Genomic DNA, 27568 nt, shown 5'->3' on the forward strand with positions numbered 1-27568 from the left:
GCACTTTTGAAACTTGTTTCGGCCTTGACACTGACGATCGTTGCTTTCTTGGTTTTGGCTTTCTACTCGTGATTAGTCGTTTCTTTTGTCCCAGTCCTTCCTCTCCTTAACGGTCCCCTTCTGGACGAGCCCATTGTTTTCCATCAAGGCACACAAGTAACGATACGGACAACTAGAAATAAAATCAAAAAGGTGGACTGGGGTGTGTCAGTCTGACAACTCGGACTGTGGTTCGTTGGTGGCAGCGGTGGGATTCTTTTTCTTTCATTGCTGAAGCTGTTGAGTTGCTTCCCGTCAAGAGCAACAGGTGGAACTGAAATTTAAATTGAGTTGGCAATTCGATAGAAAATGAATACCGAGGCGTATCCCACCGCATCTTTTAATCCATAATACATGAAAGCCGTTCCCTTCTTCATTTTCAATGTACTTCCTCTTCTTTTTGTTTCTTCTTCACCCTGACTTTGTGGGATGTGCTGGTCAGTAAGACGCCTCACTTTGAATTAAAGACCCAGACATCCCACGTTCTTCAGGCCAGCAGGTGATGGAGACATCTGTGGAGTTTCTCACATCTGCCGCTCCTTTGTAATTACTCACTGCGGGCACTCGGCATGCATTCTCAACGCCAAACTGCAATTTCCGTTGATCCTTACGTGTTTTTTTTTTGTTATTCTGGGCAGACATTTCTTTCATCTCAAGGTGTACAGTTCATTTATCTCATTAATCTCAGATGTCAACAAACTCCTTCAGCAGACCCTTTCATCTTAAGTGACTTGCTATCTGAGTGACATCCTAAGATGCACGTGTGTGGCGTATTATGAAGAAGCAAAACTGTAATGCTGTAATTGCAGGGAAGAGTAATTACGTCCGAGCGTAGATATTCTCAAACCATTTTGATTCCGTCCTTGGTGGAGCATCGGAGGACCATGTTGTGGATGTGCAGAATGCCAGGGGATTACTGTGGGCACTAAATGGTATTCAAGAAATGAGAAACTGTGAGCAAAAGACAAGCGAGGATCAAAATACTGGAGGAGCAGAAACAAGAAGAAGAAGAAGAGTAGCAAAGGTTTGAAAGGCTAAAGTTGAAACTCAGAAAAGGGTTATAATCAGAATACAAAACGCCAATTCTAGGGCCTACTTGGGAAACCGCTAATACTGCGGAGACCGGGAGACTTTTCATCCACCACAGTGCGTTTGGCACATTATGCACAGCGTAACTTCCATTACGGCATCTGCATTGCATCGGTCGTAACCGCTAAGACTCACCCCGTGTACAGCGATGTGTAACAACAACCCTGCATAAGGCAGCTCTCCTCCTGTGCGAGTGGAATGGAAGGCGGCCGACTGAGTGTAATTGCCAACCGTACTGTAATTGCAGTAATACTAACCCTAACTGGATTGCACGTCAACCCCAAACTGCCTTCGGACCTCTTCCTGCGGCACCGAAAATACGCACGTATATAATTACTCTTCTCTGCAATTACAGCATTACAGTTGTAAAGGTTGTCTTGAATACGTGTGTGTGTGTGACTGTCAGTCTGCACCTGATAATGGTGGAATGGCTGAATTTGTAAGGCCCTATCTGAAGTTCACAATCTACCGTTCGGTAACGAAGGAAAAAGAATCCCACCGCTGCCACCAAACAGCCCCTCCTGTTGGAAAGCAGGCTGCCAAGCTGAACTTCACCCCACTCCACCTTTTTTATTTTTAGTCCTCATTGTTACTATTGTGCCCTGATGGAAAACAATGGGCTTGTCCTTAAGAGGGTAGCTAAGGAGAAGGAAGGCGTAGGACTAAAGAACTGAGATCAAAAACCAGGAAAGCTGTTCACCTTGCATGGCAAAAAGTTCAGGTTGAACCCGAGTTCATTTCTGGGCCAATTCATTTCCTTTTCCGGTGAATGAGGTGAAGGCATTCGGGAGAGGACCTGACGGGCCAGGACAAAGGACTGCTCAGCAGTAGGTACAGAGGTACGGTTCGGCGCACCAGTGCCCACCACAGACTGCAGATGGTCACCCTAGCCATGAATCTGTTAAGGACTCCGAATGCATTGAATTTGTCTTTTCTCTTTCTCATATTTATGTATTAGTGACGTATGTGGCTGAGTGAATGATGTGCCGTGATTTGTGTGGGATGGGAAGTGCTGCAGCGCGATAATAGGTACATGGGGGTGTTTGTGTATGTGTATACATATACTGTATATAACACACAGATCAATCGATATGAATGTCACTATATAACAGACAGATATTTTAGCACAGTCTGCAGGTTTAGACAGATACAGTGAAAGGTACTATGAGATAGATGGGATGGATGGATAGATATTTCGGCCTGTAGGGTGGTAACAGAACTTTAAACTGCAGGCACAACTACACACATACAGTGCCAGTTTCAAATCCGGTGCTTTTATTGACAATAACTTTTACCTTTTACAGGCTTTCTTCCCTCGGTGTCATAGCAGCCCCCACACAACACAGTTCAGCCCAATAATCCTGTCATTCCCTTCCATTTTCCTCAACTTCTCCCAGTTGTGCATTGTTCATCTCCTCTCCCGACTCTCTGACTTTCTGGACCAAGTGGATGGCTCTCTTTTAACACTCGACCCAGGCATTCTACCTGTGCTCAATCCATTGCCTCCAGGAAGCACTACCGGGTCAAGCAGGTCCACCTTGATCCTTCAGCATTCAGTATCAGCAGTGCTAGACGATGTAACCCAGCATCTACCCATAGCAGACTCTCACACGCTGCCCTGTCTTTCCAGCCTCCCAAGCCCATACATGGCGCCCTTGCACTGGCTACTAGGACACCAACACAAGTATAGTGGCTGCTGCAGTGTCCTCCTGTGTCCATGTTTTGGCATGGAAAGGGATATTGCAGCTCACCTCCTCACTTTCCTTTTTAATGGCCTGCCTGCCAGCCAGGCAAGGGAATAAAGTCCACCCTGGCTGGAATGCTGGTCTGTCCATCACAGATAGATAGATAGATATGAAAGGCACAATATAATGGATGGATGGATAGATAGTTAGGAAAGGCAATGTGTAATAGATATGAGGCACTAGATACTAGATAGATATGAAAGGACCTATATACTGTAATAGATGGATATGAAAGGCACTATATAATAGATGGATAGTTAGGAAAGGCACTGTGTAATAGATATGAGGCACTATATAATAGATATGAAAGGCATTATATAATAGATGGATAGATAGGAAAGGCACTGTTTAATAGATAGAAAAGGCACTGTTTAATAGATATGAAAGGCACTATATAATAGATAGATATAAAAGGCACTATATAATAGATGGATATGAAGGGCACTATATAATAGATATGAAAGGCATTATATAATAGATAGATATGAAAGGCACTATATAACAGTAATATATGAAAGGCACTATATAATAGATATATAGATAGGAAAGGCTCTATATTTTAGATTTATGACATGGTATAGTAGGCAAGAGTACAAATTTAGGTTAACAAGAAAAGCATTACATTAGAAAGATAGGAAAGGCACTCTACAATAGAGTTGAAGGGTGGTCTCACATATTCATGACATTTCCAATGCATTTGACATTTTAACCCTCTCTAGTTTCTATTGCAGTTTATAATTGATAGAAAGTGTTCTGCTATGCAAATTGAGTTCCCGCATAAGCTATTGATAATCCTCTTTAAATTCAAATGTTCTTCTAATGAAGATAATGTCCTCGTTTTCATTTCTGTAGTAATCCGTGTTCTGAGGAGTGCCAGCTGCCTCTCCCAACTCTGTCGTCCCCTCTGGCCATAGAAACGCATCCTCTGGTGAAGTTCACTTTCTGTGTTTGGATCTCTCAGGTGACAAAGCCTGCCTCGGCCACCACAGATCGGGTTAAGGTGCCCCCAGTGTGAGCTTTCCCTTAATGTTTCAATGGCTCCTGCTTGCTGGCAAGTGTCAGGCTGCGCTGTGACAGGTGGTTCCCTTTACCTCCAGAGTGTTAATGTTTACCTTCATACTTTGAACATGTGAATGTAGTTTGTTTTGTTTTTTTAATTTGACAGGAAACCATGGCAGGCAGTGTGCCAAGACACCGTGTGTGTGTGTGTGTGTGTGTGCTCTGCTCCAGGAAGAAGAAATCTCTTTACCTGACACCTCCTGCTTGTCCCACATGGCCAGGCCCATCGTCTCTGATGACGGACGCTTTCACATTTCAGGTCTTTCCTGCAGGCGTCTCCTCCCTTTCATCCCACTCAGGTGGGCTGGCTCGCTTTCCTTCCTTGTTGTCACCACCCGTGACGTTCTGTTCCTGTCAAACAGGTCACAGTGAGTGAAGCAGCAGAGGCATTTGGAGCGGCAGTTGTCCAGGCAGTCGGAGACGGGGGACTCGACAGCCCCCTTTTGAGGTAAGACAGCCTGTAATCTCTGAGGGAAACCTCAGCTCTGCTTGGCTTTTGCTCATCCCTTGCGATTTACATCTAGAATGAGTGGCAGAGACTTGAAAAATGAAAGGAGCTTCCAACTATGAAAGTTTCTGGCTTTTTCTTTAGCTTTGTTTTATTCTCTGGAAATATGGCTGCCATTAAAGTGCTCAGGTGGGTTGTAATCGATGCTTGTGGTCTCTGTGGTCAATTCAGTTGCAGAGTCTACAGTGAGACATCTTGTGCAATGGTGTCCTTGGTTAGTCAGACCAGCAAGGATTATTGTATTAAAATAAAAGCACTGCTACTCAAACACGGTGGGCTGGTGGCTGACGAGGAGTCAGGGCTCAAAACTTCTATACAGTACTTTGTCCAATGGCACCTCTTTGAGATGGTCTGTAGAAAGTTGGCCCACCTGCCACCCAGTCATAACCTGCCTTGTGTTGTTGATAGGGTGGTCTTTATGTTGGAAGGAGCATGGGAAAGGCGCTATATGACACTCAGCAGATGATGCTTTTTCCTCCTTCTTCATATTATGGTGATCCTCGTCATGTTGTCTGGCTCTGTGATTTGCTTGACGCTCCGCAGATGATGCTTCTCTTTCCCCATAAACCCCCCAATCACGTCACTTTGTTTGCTGTCACTTTTCCATAAGAAGCCCATGAAATGAAGGTCAGTTTGTCGAGGTTGGTACTACCTCAATTTTTTTTTTTTTGCATTACCTGAACATTCCACACCATCTGCTTTTGATCAAGACCAAGATGAAGTTTCTGTGCACCTGAAGCAAAGCAAAGGGTCTTCAATTGCTTGTGTCAAAGAGATGTTTTAGGGTTTTAGTTTTGTTTTAATTAAGGTCAGCAGCCACACCACCTGCACTTCAGACCAGTTCATTCCACTTGAAGCTCGTCCAATACTTGGATGGGAGACCAACCAAGAAAAGCTTGGGTTGCTGCTGGAAGAGGTGTTAGTGAGGCCAGCAGGTGGCGCCTACCCTGTGGTCTGAATGTACATCCCAATGCCCCCCAGTGCAGTTGCTGTAAAAGTGGCACCGTCCTTTGGATGAGGACTAAAAACCGAGGTCCTGACTTTCTGTGGTCATAAAAGATCCCTGGGCATCCCGATGTCCATCATGGCCCCTAATCACCCCCCTGTCTCTAATCGTCTCTCTCTTTCTCACCCCTTCACCACCTACATAGCTCACTTGTAGTGAGTGTACTGGCACCAAAGTGGCAGCCGTCGCATCATCCAGGTGGGCGCTGCACATTTGTGGTGCTTGCAGTGGACCCCGCTCCCTTGAGTAGTGAGAGAAGCGCTATATAAATGTAAAGCATTGTTATTATTACATTTGCATACATTTCTAAAATCTTGTTTTTGCTTTGTCATTCTGGGGTATTGCATTCTACTTAATGACGAGAAAATGAATTGAAAGGATTTTAGCACAAAGGTGCAGCCTGACAGTAAAAATATGGAATTGACAAAACAGTGACTTTGTAAATGACATCTATATTGTATAGCAAGCACTTGAACAATAATACTGTAAAATATACAAAGATCCTGCAGAAAAGGAAATAAATAGTCAGGGAACGTCCCAGATGCTGAAACCTGACAAGCATTCTTGTTAAGGTGTTGGCGCTTTGCAAACGAAAGCCGCAGAGCCGGTCTGTGACAGGCTGTCATTAAGGATGGCTGCCCCCCTTCGGCCTAATGGCTGCTGCACAAAGAAAAGAAGCTAAAACAACATTCCCGGCTCAAAAGGATTTCCTTCTAAAAGGAATTCAAACAGCCGAAATGAAAAGGCCACAGACAGTGACATTTCAACTGCACGAGTGCGTTGGTGGCTTCTGCCTTCTGGCGTGGCACCAAAAAAATGTCCGGTGGCTTCTGCCTTCTGGCGTGGCACCAAAAAAATGTCCGATCTGCGCCATGCAGGCCCCAAGTACAGTGGCGTTCATTTGCAGATGTTGTATCCGTGTGATTAATCTGTTTAAGATGTTCATATCCTAATGGATGGCACACTCGGTACGGTCTTGGCTTTCTCTAGGCCGTCCATCTCTGGAGTCTTAATCCTCATTCTCTCCGCTTCATCTCCTCTTGGGACTCCTGGGATGGTACGGGTTGGTTCCACGAGCCTCTTGAACCCGGAACGGCTGAAGACATCCCCGAGGATGAGCCAGGCAAATGTTTGGCATACACAGTCAGCAAGGGGTCGGTGCAAACTGTTGGGGGGGGGTCTTTATATTTAAAAAAAAAAATAAAATAAATAAAAAGTGTCAAGTGTGCCCACTCTGCAGAGCGAATGTCGACCGCGTCATTGAGAGGTTTACTTACCTCGGCGGTGACATTCCTGTCTCTGGTGACTCTTCCTATGAAGTCAGTAGAGGGACTGGGAGAGCATGGAGGGGTCACGGGGTTGCTGGAAAGGGGTGTAAAAGGACGAAGGTCCACATCTTTAGAGGTCCTGGTGCTCCCCGTTTGTGAGACGTGGCCGCCATCCAGTGACCCGAGATGAAGACTGGACTCCTGTGTTTCTTTAGAGAATCCTCGGGTCCCGCTGGTTTGACTTTGTGTCGCTAATGGAGTCCCGAATGAGGCACATGACCTGCATTGTGAGGGAGCGTCAGCCATGTGGCGCCATTACCCGAGGGTGATCCAGCTTCTAGGATCCTTATTGTTGAGGACCTGAGTGGCTGGACCAAGCCAAGGGGGGCACCCACATAACACCTGACTGTGGCAGATAGAGGGTGGGACTGGACTGGGTGTCTGACTTCTAGAGCCTTCTTTGGATGTAAGAACTTGTGGTGCGATTTCTGCCCCGACACCCCCAAAGGCAGAAGACAGGCAAACAGAGTAATTCTTCTTATCATCCTGACCTCGCTCAAGACCTCTCATTCGCTGCTTGTGTGACTGACTCCCTTCTGCAGCTGGCGCTTTCATGTTTTTATGGAAACCTCCATCATTCTCCGTGGTTTCAGATTCACCTCCACCTCTTGCTTTGCTTGTTTTCTGGCCAGCTTTGAACTTGCAGGTGCCCCCCTTTGCTCCGATCTCGGGCTCCCTCTATCTATCCTTCTCCCCCGTCTCTATTCTTTGGGTTGATAAGATATTGGAAGTTTCAGCCAAGCTTTAATTAAAGAAATATGGTGTGTGCCTTTTTATTTAACTGTTTGCTTGGCATATCTAATTTGTGCTCCGCTGGGCTGGTGCCCTGCCTGGGGTTTGTTTGCTTCAAGCCTTGTGCCCTGTGTTGGCTGAGGTTGGCTCCAGCAGACCCCCGTGACCCTGTGTTAGGATATAGCAGGTTGGAAATGATGACCTAATTTGTGTCAATGCTTTACCCTAAGTTTAAAACTTATAAGTTTTCAAATTCATTTATGCTAATACAAGAATATAATAACTTTTATTTTCCATAGGGGTTGCAAACCAGGATCCCGAGCTGTTTTGTCGTGTGGTGGGTGCCAGTGATCTGACCGGTCATAAAATGCATTGCAAATATCTTCGACATAATTGATAAAATCCTGTGATTGTGGAGCTTAAAATGTCCAATAAATGAATCAAATACAAATGTCAGGCAGAATCTGCTCTTTAAAAACCAATCCCGAGCAACAGTGCCTCCTTTCTAATAACTGACGTCTCCCATAAACACGGCTAAGGGTACCTTCGGCAGTGCCTTGGCATTCACTCTATGCCATCCGCACTGCACGGCCTTAAGGCGGAAGCCCTCACGGAGCGCTCGGTCGGCTCTACTCCCTAAACCGCTCAGCAGGAGCGCCCCCTGTCCCTTAATTAGGGTCGTCATGAGAAGGTTCTAGCTGCAGCTTGCAACAAATACCTATGGCATAGATCAGGTAATGCCCACGGTGTCAGTCACAAACAGCCGTTTGGTTGAGATAACCCTCCTACAACCCTAATCTTAACCACAGCGTAACGGGCCGCTAACGTTAATCATAGTCTAATGGGATGGGCATTAAGTGACTGACGTTGAGGACGTTTCGTGATGTTGGGGCCTTACATGACTCGCCTCATAGATACTGCGGTCTGCAATTACCCGACCGCTGGCCTATTAAGTGTTGTTGTCAATCACCACCTAATATGACGGCCTCTACGCAGCGACATTCGCCCCATCGCCCAGTCTTGCACTTCACTCCCAAATGCACAGCTTTCCATTTTTCCGAAATCCAGCACTGTTGACCACCTGCATATCGCCATTGACTTTTTGAAGTTAGCATCACACAGTCTGCATCTTCACCAATTGGATGGATAGAGTGAAGGGCACTACATAATAGACAGAGTGAAAGACGCTATATAATAGATAGATAGATAGATCTATGTGATGGGCGAAAGCGACGACAGGACGTCCATCGCGGACCCCGCCGTCTCCTTCAGCTCCAGGATTCGCTCATTTATGAGGACGCGAAAGCAGCAGGTGAATGGATGACGGCTCTGTTCAGTTAGCAAAACTCATTACTGACTTTTCTTTTTTGGTGGTGGGCTTTTGTTCAACCCCCTTGCATACCTCGGTGCTAATTTGTGGCTTTCATGTCAATTTTTGCCCTTTTTTTTCGCTTTCAATGAATCAACTTTCCATCAGTTTAATGACATTAACGAATACCACTATCGCGGCCTGGGGTCGATCTTCTCTCACTGAGGACCGAGGCCATGGCTCTCACACTTCTTCACATCTCGATGGTTTTTATCTGTGGGAGGCTCTTGTTAAATTTGTCTCATGACAATCAGTTTGGGAGTATTGCTGACGTTTTCGATTACCCCGTTTTTAAGAGGACTGGGGGAAGTGTTACAGGTGGTGGTGGGGGTTCTTCTAGAAGCCCTCGAAAATGTCGAAACGTTGTTTTATCAGTTTTTTATTAGTCAATGGTTGTCATTACACTTAAAATAATTATTTACGTACAATTTAGAAAGTAATCATTTTTTTGCCAAAATTAGCAATCCAGACACTCTCTATATTTTATCGCACCCCTTCTGTTTTAGCCAGAATGGTTTAGCCCGCTCCTTATTCACTTGAATCGTAACCGAACAGCAGTTCAGTTCAGTTCAGTCCAGTTGAGTGCGCTCTACACACGTAATGTTTGATTTGCTTTGCTAAAACTGAAATGTCGAAGCCAGAAGAAAAAAAAAGACAGAACGAGAGAATCCACCAACGATTTGTTCTAACTTTGGTTCCCAAACTCGATACTGGGGTGGCTGCAGGTTTTTGTTCCAATCAAATTCACAATCACCTGATAGTAATCAATAACAACTGATCTCATTTAATTACCTGCCCTTTTTTTCCTCTTCTCTTGTTCTACATTACGAAAATCACAGCAGTGTTTTTTTTATACTTCTAAGACACTTGGAGTTAAGAATGTATCTTTCGGTACTCGTGTGTTATAACCCCGCCACTCAACCCAGAAGGCGCTCCCTGTGGAGAACTGAGCTGAACGGCGCTGACCCTTTCGATGTTATACTTGACGACATTAGAAACTTTGCGACAGAAGTAATGTTTCAAAAGTAAATAAAATAAAATTTTACGTAGTGATGTTTTTTTTTTTTTGTGTGTGTGTAAATAAACAAATGTAAAAAACGATGAAGCTTTTCTCTTGTCTGTGCCTGTTGGCGGGGTTATAACACACGAATGGCATCTTTTCTAAAGCTTTAAATGCTTAACTCCCTTTTGTCGTTTTCCTGTTGTTTTCCCCTTTATTGTGTAGTTTGCTGCCTTCATTTAACCCAAGTAGTGGCAACGAACAACAAGCAGAGCAGACATCCGGGATGATGAAAGCCGCAACAACTTCAGAGTCAAACCCTCTAATTATTAAATGACTAGCGGATACCCGCCGCTTCGCAATAATTTCACTATAAAGTCGTCACACTAAGCTTACAAAACAAAATGGATAACAAAATAGAAAACAATATTTTTTCTGATGTTTTATTTCAAATAAAAAAAATATGTATTTTTTATCACATTCCTGGCGTTGCTTTGTCTTTTGAGTTTTTCATTTTTTTTTTTCTTTTTTCATTTGTGGACTTCTGTGTCCCTCCACTTCTGACTTCGTGTTCCATACCCTTCTATTTGAGGACCACCACAATCGCACAACAGTCCGCATCAACACGAATCTTTCTTTGCCGTCCATTAAAACCTCTATTGATGTTTCAACTCAGGACGTTCAAAATTCATATTCAAGTTTATCATTGTAATGGTGGGCAACACCCCTTTCAATGGCCTTTTTTTTTTTTTGGAGGATCGGTGGTCCACTAGTGAAAGAAGTTATTCAAAAATAACTAAAAAAAACCAGAACGTACTCATAAGCTAGAAGATAAAAAACCCTGGCTGAAGCAGAACAACAACGAACTTGAAAATACAGTTGACAGTTTTCTTTTTTCTGTCTGCAGATTTCCCCCCCTTTAATATGTTTGTTTGTTTGTTTTTTAGAAGTAAAGGACGAGTCGCTCTCACTCCTTTGTTGAGGACCTTATGAATGAGATGGTTGAAGAAGCATCATTAACATTAGTTGATGGAGCAGAGGTGAGTGCCCTCTCTAATCGAGTGAAAGTAAAAGGAATACGTGACCCTCGCTGTAGAGGACAGCATGGTGGTGTAGTGCTTAGCACTGCTGCCTCACTGATCTGCCAGGTGAAGAGTAGAAGTGAGAAGGCTTGTGGACTCAGTGGGGGTGATTCAAAATGTTTGCAAGTAAACTGACCGATGTGCACATTGCCACATCCTGTATGGTCCACAGTCTGCAGGATCCAACCAAGGAATTGTATTGGGTGAGCAAAACCGACAGGTGGATAACCGCATGGACCACTAGGAAGGCATCACGGAAGCGTTGGTATTTATTACTGTTTGATTTTCCCTCATGTTGACACAGCAAGGAATTTTATGGTGGCCTGCTTCAGCAAACCGTTTCTACTTCCTCCTTTAACCCCACAAGTTTCTGGTTTTGCAATAGATAGGAGTGGAAGGTGAGACAATAGAAATGTAAACATGTTGAAAGAGTCTTATCTCAGTCTGGTGACAGCTGAAAATGAGAAGGTTTTAACAGTTTGGTTTCCTGATAATCCGTTGGCCTATCATAAGACCACAAGAAGTGAAATGGTCCTGGGCGCTTGCACAACGTGGCACAGAAGACTTAGTGACACAATCCCCGCCGTGAGTGCTTTGGCTGCACCCTGCATTTAGCCTGCCAGCTGCAAACACAATAGAGGGGCATTTACGTCACGCGGACATCTGTGTGTTGTTATGACCCTTGTGAAATGATAAAAACTCGTTAACTTATAAATATGATTAATGCATTTATTCTTGTTTGCACTATTTACTTTCATAAAAGAACAGCTGTTTATCTATCTATGTAATCCTGCCAACTGCACTATCTATCATATAGTATCTATCTATCTATCTATCTATCTATCATATAGTGCCTTTCATATCTATCTATCTATCTATCTATCTATCTATCATATAGTGCCTTTCATATCTATCTATCTATCTATCTATCTATCTATCTATCTATCTTATCTATCTATCATATAGTGCCTTTCATATCTATCTATCTATCTATCTATCTATCTATCTATCTATCTATCTATCTATCTATCTATCTATCTATTATATAGTGCCTTTCATATCTATCTATCTATCTATTATATAGTGCCTTTCATATCTATCTATCTATCTCTATCTATCTATCTATTGTGATACATTCTGAGATATTTCAGGATGTGTTACTAGTTCTTTCTTTAGCTGAATATATATATATATATATATATATATATATATATCTCATATTTATTCAGCTTTTATATATAATAACAAACATATGTAATTTTATTTTTTCTTGGTTTGATTGTACTTTATCAGTCAGGTGCTTCTTAAAGTCCTTAAGACGGCACCATTAGAGGTGCCATATATTTGTTTGTTAAATGAAACATTAGAGCACAGTGAGCCTATATGCTGTGTTTTTTATTATGTGTAAAAATAAGTTAATAAAGCATTGTTCATAAGAAATTGTATTTTTCTTTTATTCCAGCATTCTGTATAAAACATAAATAAATAAAACGGGGACAAGTTGTATCGCAACTAACATGAGACTCCGAGGTATGTATTGTATGTATACATGTGCGTATTTATTATATATGTGCAGTATGTGTGTGTATATCTATTTATAATATATATTTGTATCAGTTTATACTTAATATTGTCCAAATTTTTGTTCTCTTTATGAAATAATCTCTCTAATTATAATTTATAAAATTAAAGATAGTAACTTCATCTTCCTGCATTATCATCGGGTTATGGGACCTTCCAGTTTCATTTTGGTTTGGCCAAATGTCACCCCATAAATGTATAACACACACACCCCTACCCCCCTCTGGTTATGAGTGATGCCCGCACAGGGTGCCCCTCACTACTCCACATGGGGGCTCAACAGCTTTAGCCTGAACGACACACGGGCGGATGCCCCCTGGTGTCATCTCCACCTAAAGTCTGCTTTGATCCCTGAGAATAGCCTAGAAACAGCGAGTCTGCTACACCCCAGCTAATTCCCATTAATGAACTCTAAACCAGAATATATTATGTTATTAATGTTTCTGATTAAGAAAGGTTGCCAGTTCAAACCCTGTTACTGCCAGAAAAGATTTCTACTCTATTGGGCCCTTTAACAAGACCCTCAACCTGACAATTGCTCTAGGGGCTCTGTACAATGGTGGCCCTGCACTCAGACCCACAGAGGTCCTGTGAAAAGAGAATATCCCCTGGGGGATTAACAAAGTAGTACAAATGAAAAATAAAATAATTTTGTTAACTATAACTTAAAAAAAAAAAAAAAAAGGAAAAAAGTTGGAAAACTAAAACTAAGCAGACATGAGCAGTTAAAATCAGGGGCTTAAACCCTAACACTCGTACGCATATTGTCTTGCTGCTGTGCCGTGTGTCCCGTCCTTTATTATTGTCTAATGCACTTGTGTCTTCCTAGAGGGACTCTTCATCCTGCTGATGCTCTTAATTCTCGTCATGGCCTGGCTCTTCATCAGCATGTCTGTGCATCCAAGACACAGCATCACCCTGCTTCAAAACTTCATAGGTAATATCCGCATGATACGTGGACCACTGGAGATCTGAATTCAATACGCATTATACAGTAGATCGAGGAAGCAGTCGGACCACTTCAGTTTCTGCACACTTCATTGTTTTGTAGATGTCGTTGTTAAATGGAGAAATCTGCTATTTTGTACACCAGTTATTCTTAAAGATGCGGTGGGCAATCACACTTGTAGTGACTGGCGCTATATAAACGAGATGTGGACTAACGAATGAAGACTGGGTACCCTTTAAGGTGCACTGGGTGACAGCACTGCATTGAAAGTCGCTATATGCACTAAATTGGGATAGACTGGCGAACACTGGGTACAGTAGTAGCATGAAAGGCGCTATATGCACTAAAACTGAATTGACTGGGGAACACTGGGCACTGTAATAGATTTAAAGGCGCTATATGCACTAAAACTGAATTGACTGGGGAACACTGGGCACTGTAATAGATTTAAAGGTGCTATATGCACTAAAACTGAATTGACTGGTGAACAGTGGGCACTGTAATAGATTTAAAGGCGCTATATGCACTAAATCTGAATTGACTGGGGAGCAGCGGGTATTCTTTTTGGGTGCGCTGGGTGAGAGGATGTAGTGTGAAAGGCGCTATATGCACTAAACTTGGACTGACCAATAATCACAGGACACGGTTTAAGGTGGATTGGGTAATAGCACTCGCTGTAAAAGACACTCAGTAGATTAAGCATTCTGAGAATGGGAAGGGTGCTATATTAATAAAATGTATGATTTTGTTTATTCCTTATTCGGGATAGAGTGGTGAATGCTGTGTTTTTGTTAAGGTCCACTGGGCGATAATACTTGCAGTGAAATGCAAAAAGTGTGAGTTGACGGGTGAGCACGGAGTACTGTTGTGAAAGGCGCTATATATGCATTGAAGTTGGATCACTGACTCCTTGTAAAGGTACGCTGGGTGCTGAACGCACGAGGTCCACCGGCTCCCCCTTCAGGTTGGGTTTGGAATCTGACACGTTGTCTTTCCTCAGCCTTCGAATAAAAAGTATGTGATCTGCGCATTCAGTTATCGCGATCTTTCGCTTTTAAATATTTAACTGATGTTCTTTTTATTTCAGGTGGTGGATCACCCAAAAGAGAGCACGGTACGTACGTTTGTCTTCCATCTGTCAGACCACCTTGTCTCTTGCTTCAGTTTAGGGGACATTAGGTTCTTGGTCGTCTTCTTCTTCCTTCGGCTGATCCCGTTAGGGGTTGCCACAGCGGATCAGCATCTTCCATATCTTTCGGTAATTCCGGGAAATTGATATTGAGTTAGAATTTTATCTGTCACATTATCTTCACACACTTTGTTTGACAGCTAGTTGCTTTGTAATGCGCCATGTGATCGTCAAGGCACTATCGGAAAAAAATAGATTTCTTCAACAAGTTTGAACTAGTTTGAAGAGACTGCACTACTGGGGCATACGATCCGTCTCAATTATTCCCACATCACACATCAGGGCCTTGAGGATTGCTGAAACTTGTCCTCCTCTAGGTGGCACCAAAGGGCAGCACTGGTGAAATCCGCGCCCGTTGTGCCAGCCAGCCAGCTTATTTATTTATTTAAATTTCGGCCATTTCCTTAATCAAATGCAGCTTTGGCGACCCATGATTCAGATCCACGCGGCTGCCGTGCGGCACTTTGTTCATGTCAATAGTATGACAGCAACTCCGCGGCTGACATGGAGAGATTGCCAATGCCAATACACCCTCTGCCATATCTGTACACACAAAAGGCCTTCTCACACTCCGAGTGCAAATAGAATAAAAGCCGGCGTGTCATTTATTAAGCCTGCGGTAAACACGCCATTAAGATAAAGCGTGCGCCATCTGACCTGAAGTTTGCAGAGCAGCACGCCGTGCCAGTGTCATAAAGTGTGTGTGTGTAAAGAATGGATTAGTCAAGTATGAACAGATGGAAAAGAAAGAAAGAAAGGACATCCTCGTCTACTCTCCCCTCACTTCTACTAGCCTTGTAAGCTCACCGTCTTTATCTCCCTGTCTGTCCGCCAGTGACCGCCAAGACTCCCGTCTTCAAATGCCGAATGACCACGGAGTGCCCTCCGGATTATTATGCCTTCTATATAAAGAGCGGAGCAGCCAACGTGGTTAACCCCAACATATGCTTTGAAAATAAAACGTAAGTGTTTTTTTTTTTGGGGGGGTATGTTTGCTGGTTCTGGGAACAGCAAGAGTGGAAATTGTTAATCATTCGTCGAAAGACTGACTGGTAGTTGGAAACTGAAATAATGAATTGCTTCTGGCTTTTTGGTAAATTCTTCATCCAAGAACGAAGCCATGAAGTGCGGCTGTCACATTTCTACCGGCAATAGCGGACGAAGACCGCCCTCTACTGGAAAACTGCGATATGAGCCTTTCAATAAAATGAAACAGAAAACAAACAGGAAAGGCAACTTAAAACGAAGATTAACTAGACAGATAAATAGACGCGAAGGGTGATGTATAACTGTTAGATAAATATATATATATATTGCTATTTTTTTAATGAGATGGCAACTACACAACACTTGTATTCAGTTTCCTTTCTACTAATCTTAAATCCCCTGTCCTCCATAGATCAAACTTTCCATGTAGCTCCTCTCTGTTAAAGCAGGGGTCACTAACTCCGGTCGTGGAGGACCACCATGTCTGCAGATTTTCATTCTAACCCTTTTCTTAATGAGTGACCTGTTTTTGCTGCAAATTAACTTCTTTTGCATTAAATTTTAATTGGCTTGATCTTGAGGAGTCTGACCCCTTGTTTTTTTTCTTTTTCCTTAATTAGCTGCCAAACAATAATGAGATACAAAAATGAGCCAAAACAACTGGTGGCCATCATACAATATCTGAAAATAAAGAAAGCTGAAGGTCTCAGGAATGTCAATCTTCTCAGGTCCCCAGTGCTCTTAGAAAAGAGAAAATCCACAATTTTGGACATGTCTGCTAATGCACGAGAACGAGTTTAATTGACAACAAGAATCAGCACCTCATTAAGCAGCTGGTTGGAGTGAAATTAGTTGGAGTTTGAGGCCCTGGCTTAGTTGGTCTTCTGTTGGCCCTCTCACTTCACATTTCATTTCAGTTTGGGTGCCGTTTAAGGAAAGAAATTAAGCAACTCAGAGGAACAATATCAATTAAAATGAATTTACAAGAAATTAATTAGCAGCACAAACAGGGCATTCATTAAAAAAAGGGGGGTTAGAATGAAAACCTGCAGCCACAGTAGTCCTGCGGGACCGGAGTTGGTGACCCCCCCGTGTTAAAGGCACTCTGGTCCTGGAGGGCCGTAGCGGCTTCATGTTTTCATTCTAACCAATTTTTTTAATTAGTGACCTGTTTTTGAATTCATTTTAATTGACTTGCTCTTCAAGACTCAATAATTGTTTCTTTTTCCCTAATTAGCAGCCAAACAATAATAAGATACAAAATAAAATACATATAAATTATTTTTTAGGTAAAACAATTTTATTTACTTTAGTTATAAATACAGTAAAATGCAAAAAAAAAAAAAAACATTTTATTTAACCACAATATTCGTGCTTATATGTGACTAAATTAAATTTTGGGGTGCACATAAATTAATTGCTTCAATTAATTTAGCATGTTGGGGAATTTTTTTTATATATATATCTTATGATGATAGTAGAAAATTCTACTAATTTACTAAATAGTTTAATTTGTGCGCCCCGCGATTTTCTTTAGTCACATATAACCACGAAAATTGTGGGGGGTTTTTTTCTGCTCACCCGGTGAGGTAAGATCTTGCATGGAGCTCCAGACAGAGTGACGATTGATGGTCATTTTATATTTCTTCCATTTCCGAATAATCGCACCAACAGTTGTCATCTTTTCATAGAGATGGGAAAATTATACCGAAGCGTCGAAGCTTGTCAGTCAATCTGAAGCGTGGGGAGTTAAATCACTGGGTCGGAGCTTGTATCAAAACGCCACTGTCACGTGACGTTTGAAGCTTCGAACGTCATCAGTGCTTCAAAGCGCGCTTCATTGGTTTGACAGCTTTGGCACTCAATTAACAGGTAGCCTATAAATAAAACGCATCATTCTCATTCAGCAATGTTGGGTTGTGAGGAGAGAGGGAGATTTGGTGACAAATGGCGACTAACAGCGGGAAAAAGTTGAATAGTATAAATGAGCAATGACATTGGCAGAATACAATGAACACGGACTTTTCTGACCTTTTACTGGTGACTTGAGGCTAAAACAGCGAGTGCCGCTTCACTTGCGCTCTTGAGAGCCTGCATTGACCTCGGTTAACCACCAGATGTCGCTGTTCATTCAAGGGGCTGAGGCTTCAAAGCTCCGAATCTTTTTCGGCACAAATAAAAAGAAAGCCTCACAGCATCACGAGGCTTCATTTTCCCATCACTTCCTTCTCACCAAGCTTCTTGCTGGTGGTCTCGCAGCCCATTCCAGCCTTGGCCCTGACAGCTGTTTAGTGTTGATCAGGGTGGTGGAGAGGTTGGAATGGAAGAAATTGATTCTGTGGACCAGGTGGCTTTATACACATCAGTATCTGGAATTGCTCTATCAATTGATTGGTTGTAATCGCCAATCTACTTATTTCACTCAATGACATGCAAATCAATTTCATAACTTTTATAGAATGTTTGATATTGTCTCTCTCCATTAAAATGAAACTACCATGAAAACGAGAGACTGTTCATTTCTTTGTAAGTGGGCAAATTCAGCAAGGGATCAAATACTCCTCTCCCCCCGACTGTAGGGCCCAACCTTCGGAGGGGAGCGTTTTACGTTGTCTCGTATGACGTCAGAGACACTGAGGAGCTCCCCAGTGCATAGGCATCCTGCGTGAGGACAGTGCCCTGAGCTGCAGGATGCCCTATCATTTATACATTTTTATAATTTTTATGTGATGCACAGCAGTGCTGTCCTTGCACTTATTTATTTATGTACCCCTGCTCGCTTTGCTCGCCAACCCCCAAGTATGGTTTTCCAGATGCACACTTGTAAGATTTTCTTTTTTCTTTGAATTGTTGCTATTTCATTAGTTTCGCTTTCATTTCAGATCTTCTGTAAAAACAATATTTGGATCTGTCCGTGTCCCAATATGCTGAATCTTTTAAATGAGGTCTGTGGGACTTAATGACTCTTGTACCATAATGTAGGAAAGTTTTCTCTATTTGGAATTTCAGCACAGATAAAACGATCCACATCATCAGCAGTTAACTGTTTTTGCAAAGTAACCAATAAATGCATGCGAGTTAAACCCCGTTTTTGAAATTCTCTGACTTAAACTGATTTCCTTTTGTTTGCGTCAATGCGATCTGTGCTATCTTTTTTTTGATATTGTAGAAACTGACGTAATAAAGTGTCACAAAAGTTCTACTTAACAATCGCCGACCGCGTAACCCCAAACACAACTTTCTAGCACCCTCTCCCACGGGCCTCGTCTCCCCCTTTACCGCATCAATCAGCACCCAGCTATCAGTCTGCCGTGGTGTATTCTGCCCTCCCTCGAACGGACCTAACGGTCACTTAAAACAAAAAGGGCTTCAGCTTGGCTGGGATGCTAAAATACGTTTGACTGTAACTGCTTTCATATTCTGTACCTTTCTCTACATACGTATCTCTTTTCTCCTCACTGCTCTTTCTTCTTTGCTGACAGCGTGACTGTACATGACTGAATATTTTGCTGGCTGTCCGAAACCTTAATTGATAAGAAGGGCGTGTCTTGCAAGACTCTTATATTCAATGTCCCCGCGAGACTGCCCTGGGACAATCTCTTGGCACCAAGTCTCATGTTTACGGTCCCCGCGAGACCCTCCGTGGCCCGTCTTTGTTGTCTCGCGGGTCCATACGTATCTCTTTTCTCTGCACTGCTCTTTCTTCTTTGCTGACAGCGTGATTGTACATGACTGAATATTTTGCTGGCTGTCCGAGCTCTTAATTGATAAGAAGGGCGTGTCTTGCAAGACTCTTATGTTGAATGTCCCCGCAAGACTGCCCTGGGACAATCTCTTGGCACCAAGTCTCGTGTTTACGGTCCGCGCGAGACGCTCCGTAGCCCGTCTTTGTTGTCTCGCGGGTCTTTAAAATGTCTTTCGAGAACTTCTGAGAAGATCACGTCTCGTCGCCTGGCTTTTACATTCCAGGATTTTTTTTTTATATTGAGAGATTGTTTATTGTCTTTTTTTGTTCTTCTAAAACACACATTTGGAGTTTAGTAACTACACATTTCGCTGCATCAGTTACACTAAAATTTGAGACCCAAATGTGTCTGTGTGGCCCCCTAGTGGCTAATGGCGGTAACACCGTGTTCCTGTTGAACTCCGCGGGCACTGAATCGTCCCAATTAGTTGTGTGACTGTGACCGTTTATATGAAAAAAGCTCTATAGAAATGTAAAGGAATTATTAATTATTCTTATTAAATGTTGCAGAAATGGACTTTTGAATTGTATGTCATCATCTGCATAGAAGCATTATCATAATCCCTAAAATTAACATGTATGATGGGATGTTGTTTTCCTTACAAGTTAACAAAATAATGAGAACGAGGTTGAATTATAGTTCTTTACTTTAATGGACTCGACCACCTGACTTGACTGAGAATGTTCATTTGCCATTGCGCAGGTCTAAGAGATGTTGTTCTTATTTTTTTTCCACAGGTTGCTAAGTGGTCCGCTCGGAAATGCTGGCAGTGGAATGAACATCGCTGTTCTGAACAGTGAGTCGGCTGTTTCTTCCTAATATTAATAGTTGTACCCAGGGCCGGATTTAGATGAAAAGAGGCCCTAGGCTATTCCACTTAGGAGGCCCTTTCACCTCCCATTTTTAAGTTTGTTCAAATTGCTAACAAATTGAATGTAGGCCCCTCTTGATCTCTTGAAGCCTAGTTAGCCTATAGGAATATCTGGACCTGGTTGTACCTTGTTAGCCATTATGAATGCAGTGAGAAGTCAAGAAAAACGACCCCTTTTTATTCCTACTTGGCCAATCAAAGGTGTCATTTTGCTCTTTGGTGTTGATCACAGTGTAAATCAATTCTGTGGACATCACAAGTTGAGGTCAGGAGTATCTGGAATTGATCAGATCTAGTGGATGTGCGAAAAAGAATCTTCCTATAGACAGACCGTATGCTTGGATGAAATGGGGTGGTGGGCACATTTCAATGGCGCGATTAGACCGTTTTTGCTTTGCGTCATAACCCATCATCTATGAGGGAAGGAGCGAAAACTTTACATTCATCTAAAATTTCGATCTCCCGTTTTAGGGTCCCCAGATACCCGAAAACATTGATCTATCGATGATGTCTTTGTGCGTGTGCGTCACAGTTTCTTGAGAGCAACCGAGAGCTAACATGACTGGACGGAAAAAAATGGCAAACTCGAAACTGAAGCCCGTTATGAGATGACGATGAGCTGGTTAGTTTTTGAGCCAAATCGTGCAATAGAAAGAGGAGCTCAAATGCCGTAATTATGCAATGTGTTAGGAATTCTTCTCGTCAATTGCTATCGTAATGACCGGTTTTATGACCAGGAAGATCCGCATCAGAGCAGTAGGTAAATCATCACTGGAATGTTCTAGAATAGTTCGGGTAACTTGGTTCCGAGGGTGCAAAGCCTACTGACGCTCAAGTCTGAATTTGTTTTTGTTTTTTTGCACAGGTATAACGGGAGAAGTGATGAATACAGGATCCTTTGACATGTACTCTGGAGGTAAGATCTGGTGGAGCGGCCCTCCATCATTATTTTTAATGTTCCACATGTCCAAGGTGAATTTCCACTGGTCTGTGGCTCCTCACCTTTGGCCTGAGCAGCAAAAGCTTAGACACAAAAAAATTGACCCATGGGTGAGATGGAAGGCATCGATGGACTGATATCTTGATCTGGGTGCACAGTGTTTCCTTACCCGGCTGGGATGCCAACATAAAGCAGGTACAACTTGGATGGATGGATGTCCCTTCACAGGACAACTGCTGCTCACTGTTCCAGACAGGAGGCCACCATGGAGGCACAATGACGATGAACGGATGGTGTTCCCTGCCTTAGTACGATAGACACTTGGAATAAGCTACTGTGGTAGACAGTAAGACGTTAGGGACTTTCAAAACTCGACTTGATGTTTTCTTGGAAGAAATAAGTGGACAGGACTGGTGAGCTTTGTTGGGCTGAATTGCCTGTTCTTGTCTAGACTGTTCTAATGTTCTAGTATGGACAGAGGGAGGCTACCTCCTGAATGAAACCAGGCTGTACCCCCCCAGTGTTGCTAGTTTGCACTGTTCCTCTGGTATGGCTCCAGTTTGGGCACCCATAGGGCTGCATGGGAGTTGTCCTTCTGGATGGTACATCTGTTGGAGTTTTTGGGGGCACCGCCAGGGGATAACTTCCTTGTTTTATGGTGGTCTGGCCTGGATTGGCCTGGGAGTGATTTCGGGGTGCAGTGTTGTGGCTGTGCATAATACCCAGTTATGGGCATTAAAGAAGCCACTCTGCCTCACACAGGTAGAGGAGGACAAAGCTCTCCATGGCAGAGTTTAGGATGAAGAAGTGTGCATTGCATGTTCAAGTGCTGAAAGAAAACCTGCATTATGAACTTTACTCATCCCTGAAGGGACGTCGTCTTTTCACATGAGCGCAGGGTCAGCCATTGTTGGGAAAGGCATTCTTTAAATGAAATGTATTCTTGAGCATGGGAAAGGTGCTGTATAATTAAAAATGAATTCTTGCACAGCACCCCTGAGGAATTTCCAGGTTGAGGGCCTCGCTGAAGTGTCCAGTGGAGTAAGACCTCTTCTGGCCGTAACAGGAGTTGAACCCACAGATACCAGCGCAGATTCCCTTAGCCACAGAAAGGTCTTTTGACTCGTGTCTGCCGTAGTGGCATCTGGGCTTTGGTGACTGATACGCCCTCTACAGGCCACGATGGATATTAAAAGAGTTGGTGTGCATGGATGAAGTAGACTGACTTATGGAGGAACTGTAAACCTCTTGCTGTTCATCTTCAGACTTAGTGAGTGACGCTGACCTAACGCACATTGAAATACGTTTCTTTCAGATCCCGCGGAATTGCTGAAGTACCTTAAGCAGATTCAGCCTGAAACTTTTATTTTAGCCGCTTCTGCAGATGACATCGGGACCAAGTAGGTATTGGATTTGTTGTGTGTCTTTGTGAGCCTTTGTTGTCCAAAATGTCTGACCGTAAAATCTTTAATGAGTTGCTTCACTTTTTCACGTTTCTTTCCAGAGTTTGTTTAAAGAAATCAGAGAGGTACGGTGGGGTCATGATCTGACCGTGATCCAGCTATGGGGGTCATGATCTGACAGTGATCCAGCTATGGTGGTCATGATCTGACCATAAGCTATGGTGGTCATGATCTGACCATAAGCCATGGAGGTCATGATCTGACCATGATCTAGCCATGGGGGTCATGATCTGACCGTGATTAATAATTACATAATTAATTACATCTGAATGATCTGACCATGAGCTATGCAGGTTATGATCTGACCATGATCTAGCTATGGGGGTCATGATCTGACCATGAGCCATGGGGGTCATGATCTGAGCGTGATATAGTTTTGGGTGGTCATGATCTGACCATGACCTAGCCATGGGGGTCATGATCTGACCGTGATTAATAATTACATAATTACATCTGAATTAATTACATCTTAGTTACATTAATTAATGGTTGTGTCACCCTTTGTGACAAGGTGACCCTTTTCGTGTTTGTGTCACCCTTAGTGACAAGGTGACCCTTTTCGTGGTGGTTGTCACCTTTTTTGGCCAGCAGGCATTTACCCAAGACTGTAGGCGATGATGACGAGTGACACATTTGACCCTCATTTGCCCCTCTGGTCGGTGTGGTCCTCAGACCCCCTTCTTCTGCCACCATCACTGCCAATGTGTGAAACATTAAGAAGAGTCTGTCCTGTCGTTTTGCCTTTCAGAATGAATGATGAAATCAGGGACATCCTTACGAGCTTTGGAAGTAAATTTATTAAGTCGGTGAAGTTCAGGGATAATTGGATTTTTGTGGGAGCACCGAAAATAAAGGGCACCTCGCCGTTTGAACAGGTAAGTAAACTGCTTTGTATTTTATTGCTTAAAAGAATTACAGTCACAGGAGTGGAGAGGTTTACGAGTAGTGCAGTTAGAGTCACTTTGTATGACAAGGTCCGTCTGTCCACCTCTGAGCTCGCTTACTTCAGTTCAGGGTTGCCCATCCAGCTAGCATCGGGCACAAGGCAGGGAATAATAACCATGTGCCACCCGGCACAGGAGGAACTACAGTAAGTCTAAGCAAGTAAGCATTTCTATGGAACTGGTGTGTCATGTGACGTCATCTTCATGATGGCTTTAAAAGGTCACTTTGGACATTCTGGTCCATCCGAGATTACGACAGTGAACTTTACATGTGATTCGTTTTTGCTTTTCTTACTGGGTTGCCTGAAATCACGACTATGGTTTAGGGTTTTTGTGATTAGGTAATGAACTCCCGTTAGCTTTTGACACACACGCCAATTCTTCTGCTCCTCTCTCTTTCTATCTGCTCCACAGAACGTTTTTGCTTCATAAAACAACGCATTTCCATGATCTATGCCGCCACCTCATACTCGGGTGGCACAGAGGGTGGCACTAGTGAGCTTGTTTCACAGCCCATCCTGGTCATTGTCGGTGTGAAATTAAACATTTTTACCCCCCATTTGTGCATGGATTATTATTTTCAGGTACCCCACTTTTTATCGCACATCCTCAAAGATGTGCCCGTCAGGAATTTCTTTTTGACCCCAAATTTGTCCAAGTGTAGGAAAGTGGGTTCTGTGACGTACTGGCACTCCACTCAGAGTTGCTTCATGTTATATTATAATGTCACATCTCGATCAAGGAGTGGCACAGTGGTAGCCCTGCTGCCTCACAGTATGGAGACTGTGGTTCACGTCCCGGGTCCTCTCTGTGTGGAGTTTGTATGTTCTCGCAGGGTCTGGTGAGTTTCCTCCCACAGTCCCACAATTAGGTGCATTGGTGTGTGTTTGTGTTTGCCCTGCAATGGACTGGCACCCTCTCCAGGGGGTTGCTCCTGTCTTGCTCCCAATGCTAGATGGGATTGGCTCTGGCAGACCCCCGTGACCCTGTTCAGGAATAAACGGGTTAGAAAATGACTTGACATCTCATTCAAAGGGGCACAAAACCCACCCTTCTACATCGGGACAAGGTAGTGTCATACGGTTTGATTGGAAAGTCCACACAGACGTGGAGAAAATGCGCCACCTCCACGGAGACCAGGTGGCCGCTGGATCCATAAGACGCCAGCCTCAACCACTGCAGTGTGCGACCTGCGCCCCGCTCTTATGGTGCCACTTTTGAAAATGTGATCCATCAATCAATTTAATTCTGGGTGCATGACGTTAGACTTGAAGAGCTGAGCAACTGCTGCGCATACCAGGCATCGTGCATTAGATTGGCAGGGCCATTTGTGTTCCCTGAAGTAGGCAGGGCGTGTCACCGTTTCTTAATAACTATTTATAACATGACATCTGTGTTTTATATTTGCAACTACTTTAATTTACGTAGATCAGTTTGTGGAGATGTGTGCCCACGTTTATCAAGCAGGAAAGCGGTTCAAACCGACTCAAAAATCGCAGAGTGGTGCAAATTTGGCCCTGCAGATAAATTGTGAGGTCATTCATTCTCAAGCGTGAACTCCTACTCCTCGCTGGCAAGGGGGTGCAGGACGTTAAAAAACTGCTTCACATGGCCTACTCTGGGGTGGGTCCCGTCCTTATGTTCTAGCCAGACTTTTAGTGCAATTCCTGGGAATAATTCTGCTTGGTAGATTCGGGTGCTGCTTTCACTTTGATGTTAAAGAGTCTTTTTCTCACCGTCGAAATAGAAAAATGCGATTCAAAGTTGTGTAACGATAAAATGTGAGAGCTTCCAAGAGGGCGAGTGCTTTTTTTTTTTTTTTTTTTTTTTTTTAATTTTTTTTTTTTATTTATTAATTTTATTACAATCAATACATAGCAATCAAGTTTTTACAAAAAAAAAAGAATTATGCTAAGAACAGATCGATCCCCACCCCTTTTTGTTTTTTAGACCGATCTATTTATCAATCGATCTAGCCTTTTATTATGTTTTCATCTATATTACTAGCTGTCGTATCCAATTAAGACTGTTGAAATCTAAGTAATCAACTTACGCCTCAATGTTAACTTTCACAGTGCACCATGCCATGCATACGTCTCTGTCATATGCCATTTGGTACAGAATTCATAAATGCAGCATTAATATTTGTAATGAACTATCTGTTGGAATGAAAAATTCAATGCATTTTATTCCTAAAATGTTTGACGTGCCATCTCTTAGAATGATAACTGCAATTCCTTATGTCTCTGTCATATTTCATTTGGCATGGAATTCGTAAAAAACAGTGTTAATGTTTGTGATGTGCCATCTGTTGGAATGAAAAATGCGATTCATTTTATTACTAAAATGTTTGTGATGCACTATGGCAAATGCAATGCATTTTATTCCTAAAATGTTTGACATGCCATCTCTTAGAATGATAACTGCAATGCCTATGTCTCTGTCATATGTCATTTGGTACAGAATTCATAAAAGCAATGTTAATGTTTGTGATGCGCCCTCTGTTGGAATGACAAATGCAATGCATACATCTCTATCATATGCCATTTGGTATGGAATTCGTAAAAACGGTGTTAATGTTTGTAATGAACTATCTGTTGGAATGAAAAATGCAATGCATTTTATTGCTAAAATGTAATAAAATGTTTGTGGCGAGTCATCTGTTGGAGTGACAAATGAAATGCATTTCATTCCTAAAATGTTTGATGTGCCATCTCTTAGAAAGACAACTGCAATGCCTATGTCTCTGTCATCTACCATTTGGCATGGGATTGGTAAAAGCAGTGTTAATGTTTGTGATGCGCCCCCTGTTGGAATGACAAATGCAATGCACACATCTCTATCATATGCCATTTGGTATGGAATTCGTAAAAGCAGCATTAATGTTTGTAATGAACTATCTGTTGGAATGAAAAATGCAATGCATTTTATTCCTAAAATGTTTTGACGTGCCATCTCTTAGAATGATAACTGCAATGCCTATGTCTCTGTCATATTTCATTTGGAATGGGATTCGTAAAAGCAGTGTTAATGTTTGTGATTGGCCATCTGTTGGAATGACAAATGCAATGCATACATCTGTCATCTGCCATTTGGCATGGAATTTGTAAAAACGGTGTTAATGTTTGTGATGTGCCATCTGTTGGAATGAAAAATGCGATTCATTTTATTACTAAAATGTTTGTGATGCACTATGGCAAATGTAATGCATTTTATTCCTAAAATGTTTCATGTGCCATCTGTTAGAATGATAACTGCAATGCCTATGTCTCTGTCATATGTCATTTGGTATTGAATTTATAAAAGCAGTGTTAATGTTTGTGATGCACCCTCATGTTGGAATGACAAATGCAATGCATTTTATTACAAAAATGTTTGTAATGGGCCATCTGTTGGAATGACAAATGTATTGCATTTCAGTACCAAAATATTTGTGATGTGCCAATTGTTTAAATGACAGAGGCAACCGGAAGGATACACAGACACTTACCCATTAATTACGGTGGATATTATCTTAAATTGTGTTCATCCACTGCAGCCCTTAACTGAATGCAGCAGGTTTGATAACTGAGTGGAGGGATGGATTTACAAAGTGCCTGTACCAAATAATAACTGACCGCTGCTGAACTCTGACTTGCTTGTAATTTCTGATAATTTCCTACAAACACCTGATCACATTATCCTCTCTTAGAAACTGAAGTATTTTCTTTGTCTTTACAGCACCTGGAAAATAATAAGGAAACCAACAAATACGACGGCTGGCCTGAGATGCTGGAAATGAACGGCTGCATCCCAAAAGCGTTTTAGACAATTTTTTTCTTTTGCACGAAGGCAAGGGGGTTGGTGTGAAATGTGCTAAAATAACCGAGGCTCCAAAATAAGAATTTTTTTGAATTGTTCTTATTATTCATGGAGGCTTCCACCATTCCTATTAATATATA

At 42.6% G+C, this 27568-nt stretch overlaps 1 protein-coding gene across 1 annotated transcript; it reads left to right on the top strand.

The window, feature by feature from the left end:
• Positions 1 to 4226: 4226 nt before the first annotated feature.
• Positions 4227 to 27568, top strand: LOC120540426 (protein FAM3D-like). The gene is made up of 11 exons (XM_039771219.1): positions 4227 to 4380; positions 10823 to 10915; positions 12420 to 12487; positions 13368 to 13475; positions 14575 to 14601; positions 15512 to 15638; positions 20147 to 20205; positions 21146 to 21196; positions 22536 to 22620; positions 23432 to 23558; positions 27348 to 27568. The coding sequence occupies exons 3-11, from the start codon at positions 12475 to 12477 to the stop codon at positions 27432 to 27434; spliced, it is 684 nt and encodes a 227-aa protein (XP_039627153.1). The 5' UTR covers positions 4227 to 4380; positions 10823 to 10915; positions 12420 to 12474; the 3' UTR covers positions 27435 to 27568.

This window comes from Polypterus senegalus, chromosome 12 (assembly GCF_016835505.1).
Source record: "Polypterus senegalus isolate Bchr_013 chromosome 12, ASM1683550v1, whole genome shotgun sequence".
In the NCBI taxonomy this organism is placed as follows: domain Eukaryota; kingdom Metazoa; phylum Chordata; class Cladistia; order Polypteriformes; family Polypteridae; genus Polypterus; species Polypterus senegalus.

Excerpts from the sequence above, each read along its gene's own strand:
- LOC120540426 (XM_039771219.1), top strand. Across the intron at positions 21,197-22,535 it reads CTTTGACATGTACTCTGGAG|ATCCCGCGGAATTGCTGAAG; the intron begins GTAAGATCTGGT and ends CGTTTCTTTCAG. Across the intron at positions 23,559-27,347 it reads GCACCTCGCCGTTTGAACAG|CACCTGGAAAATAATAAGGA; the intron begins GTAAGTAAACTG and ends TTGTCTTTACAG.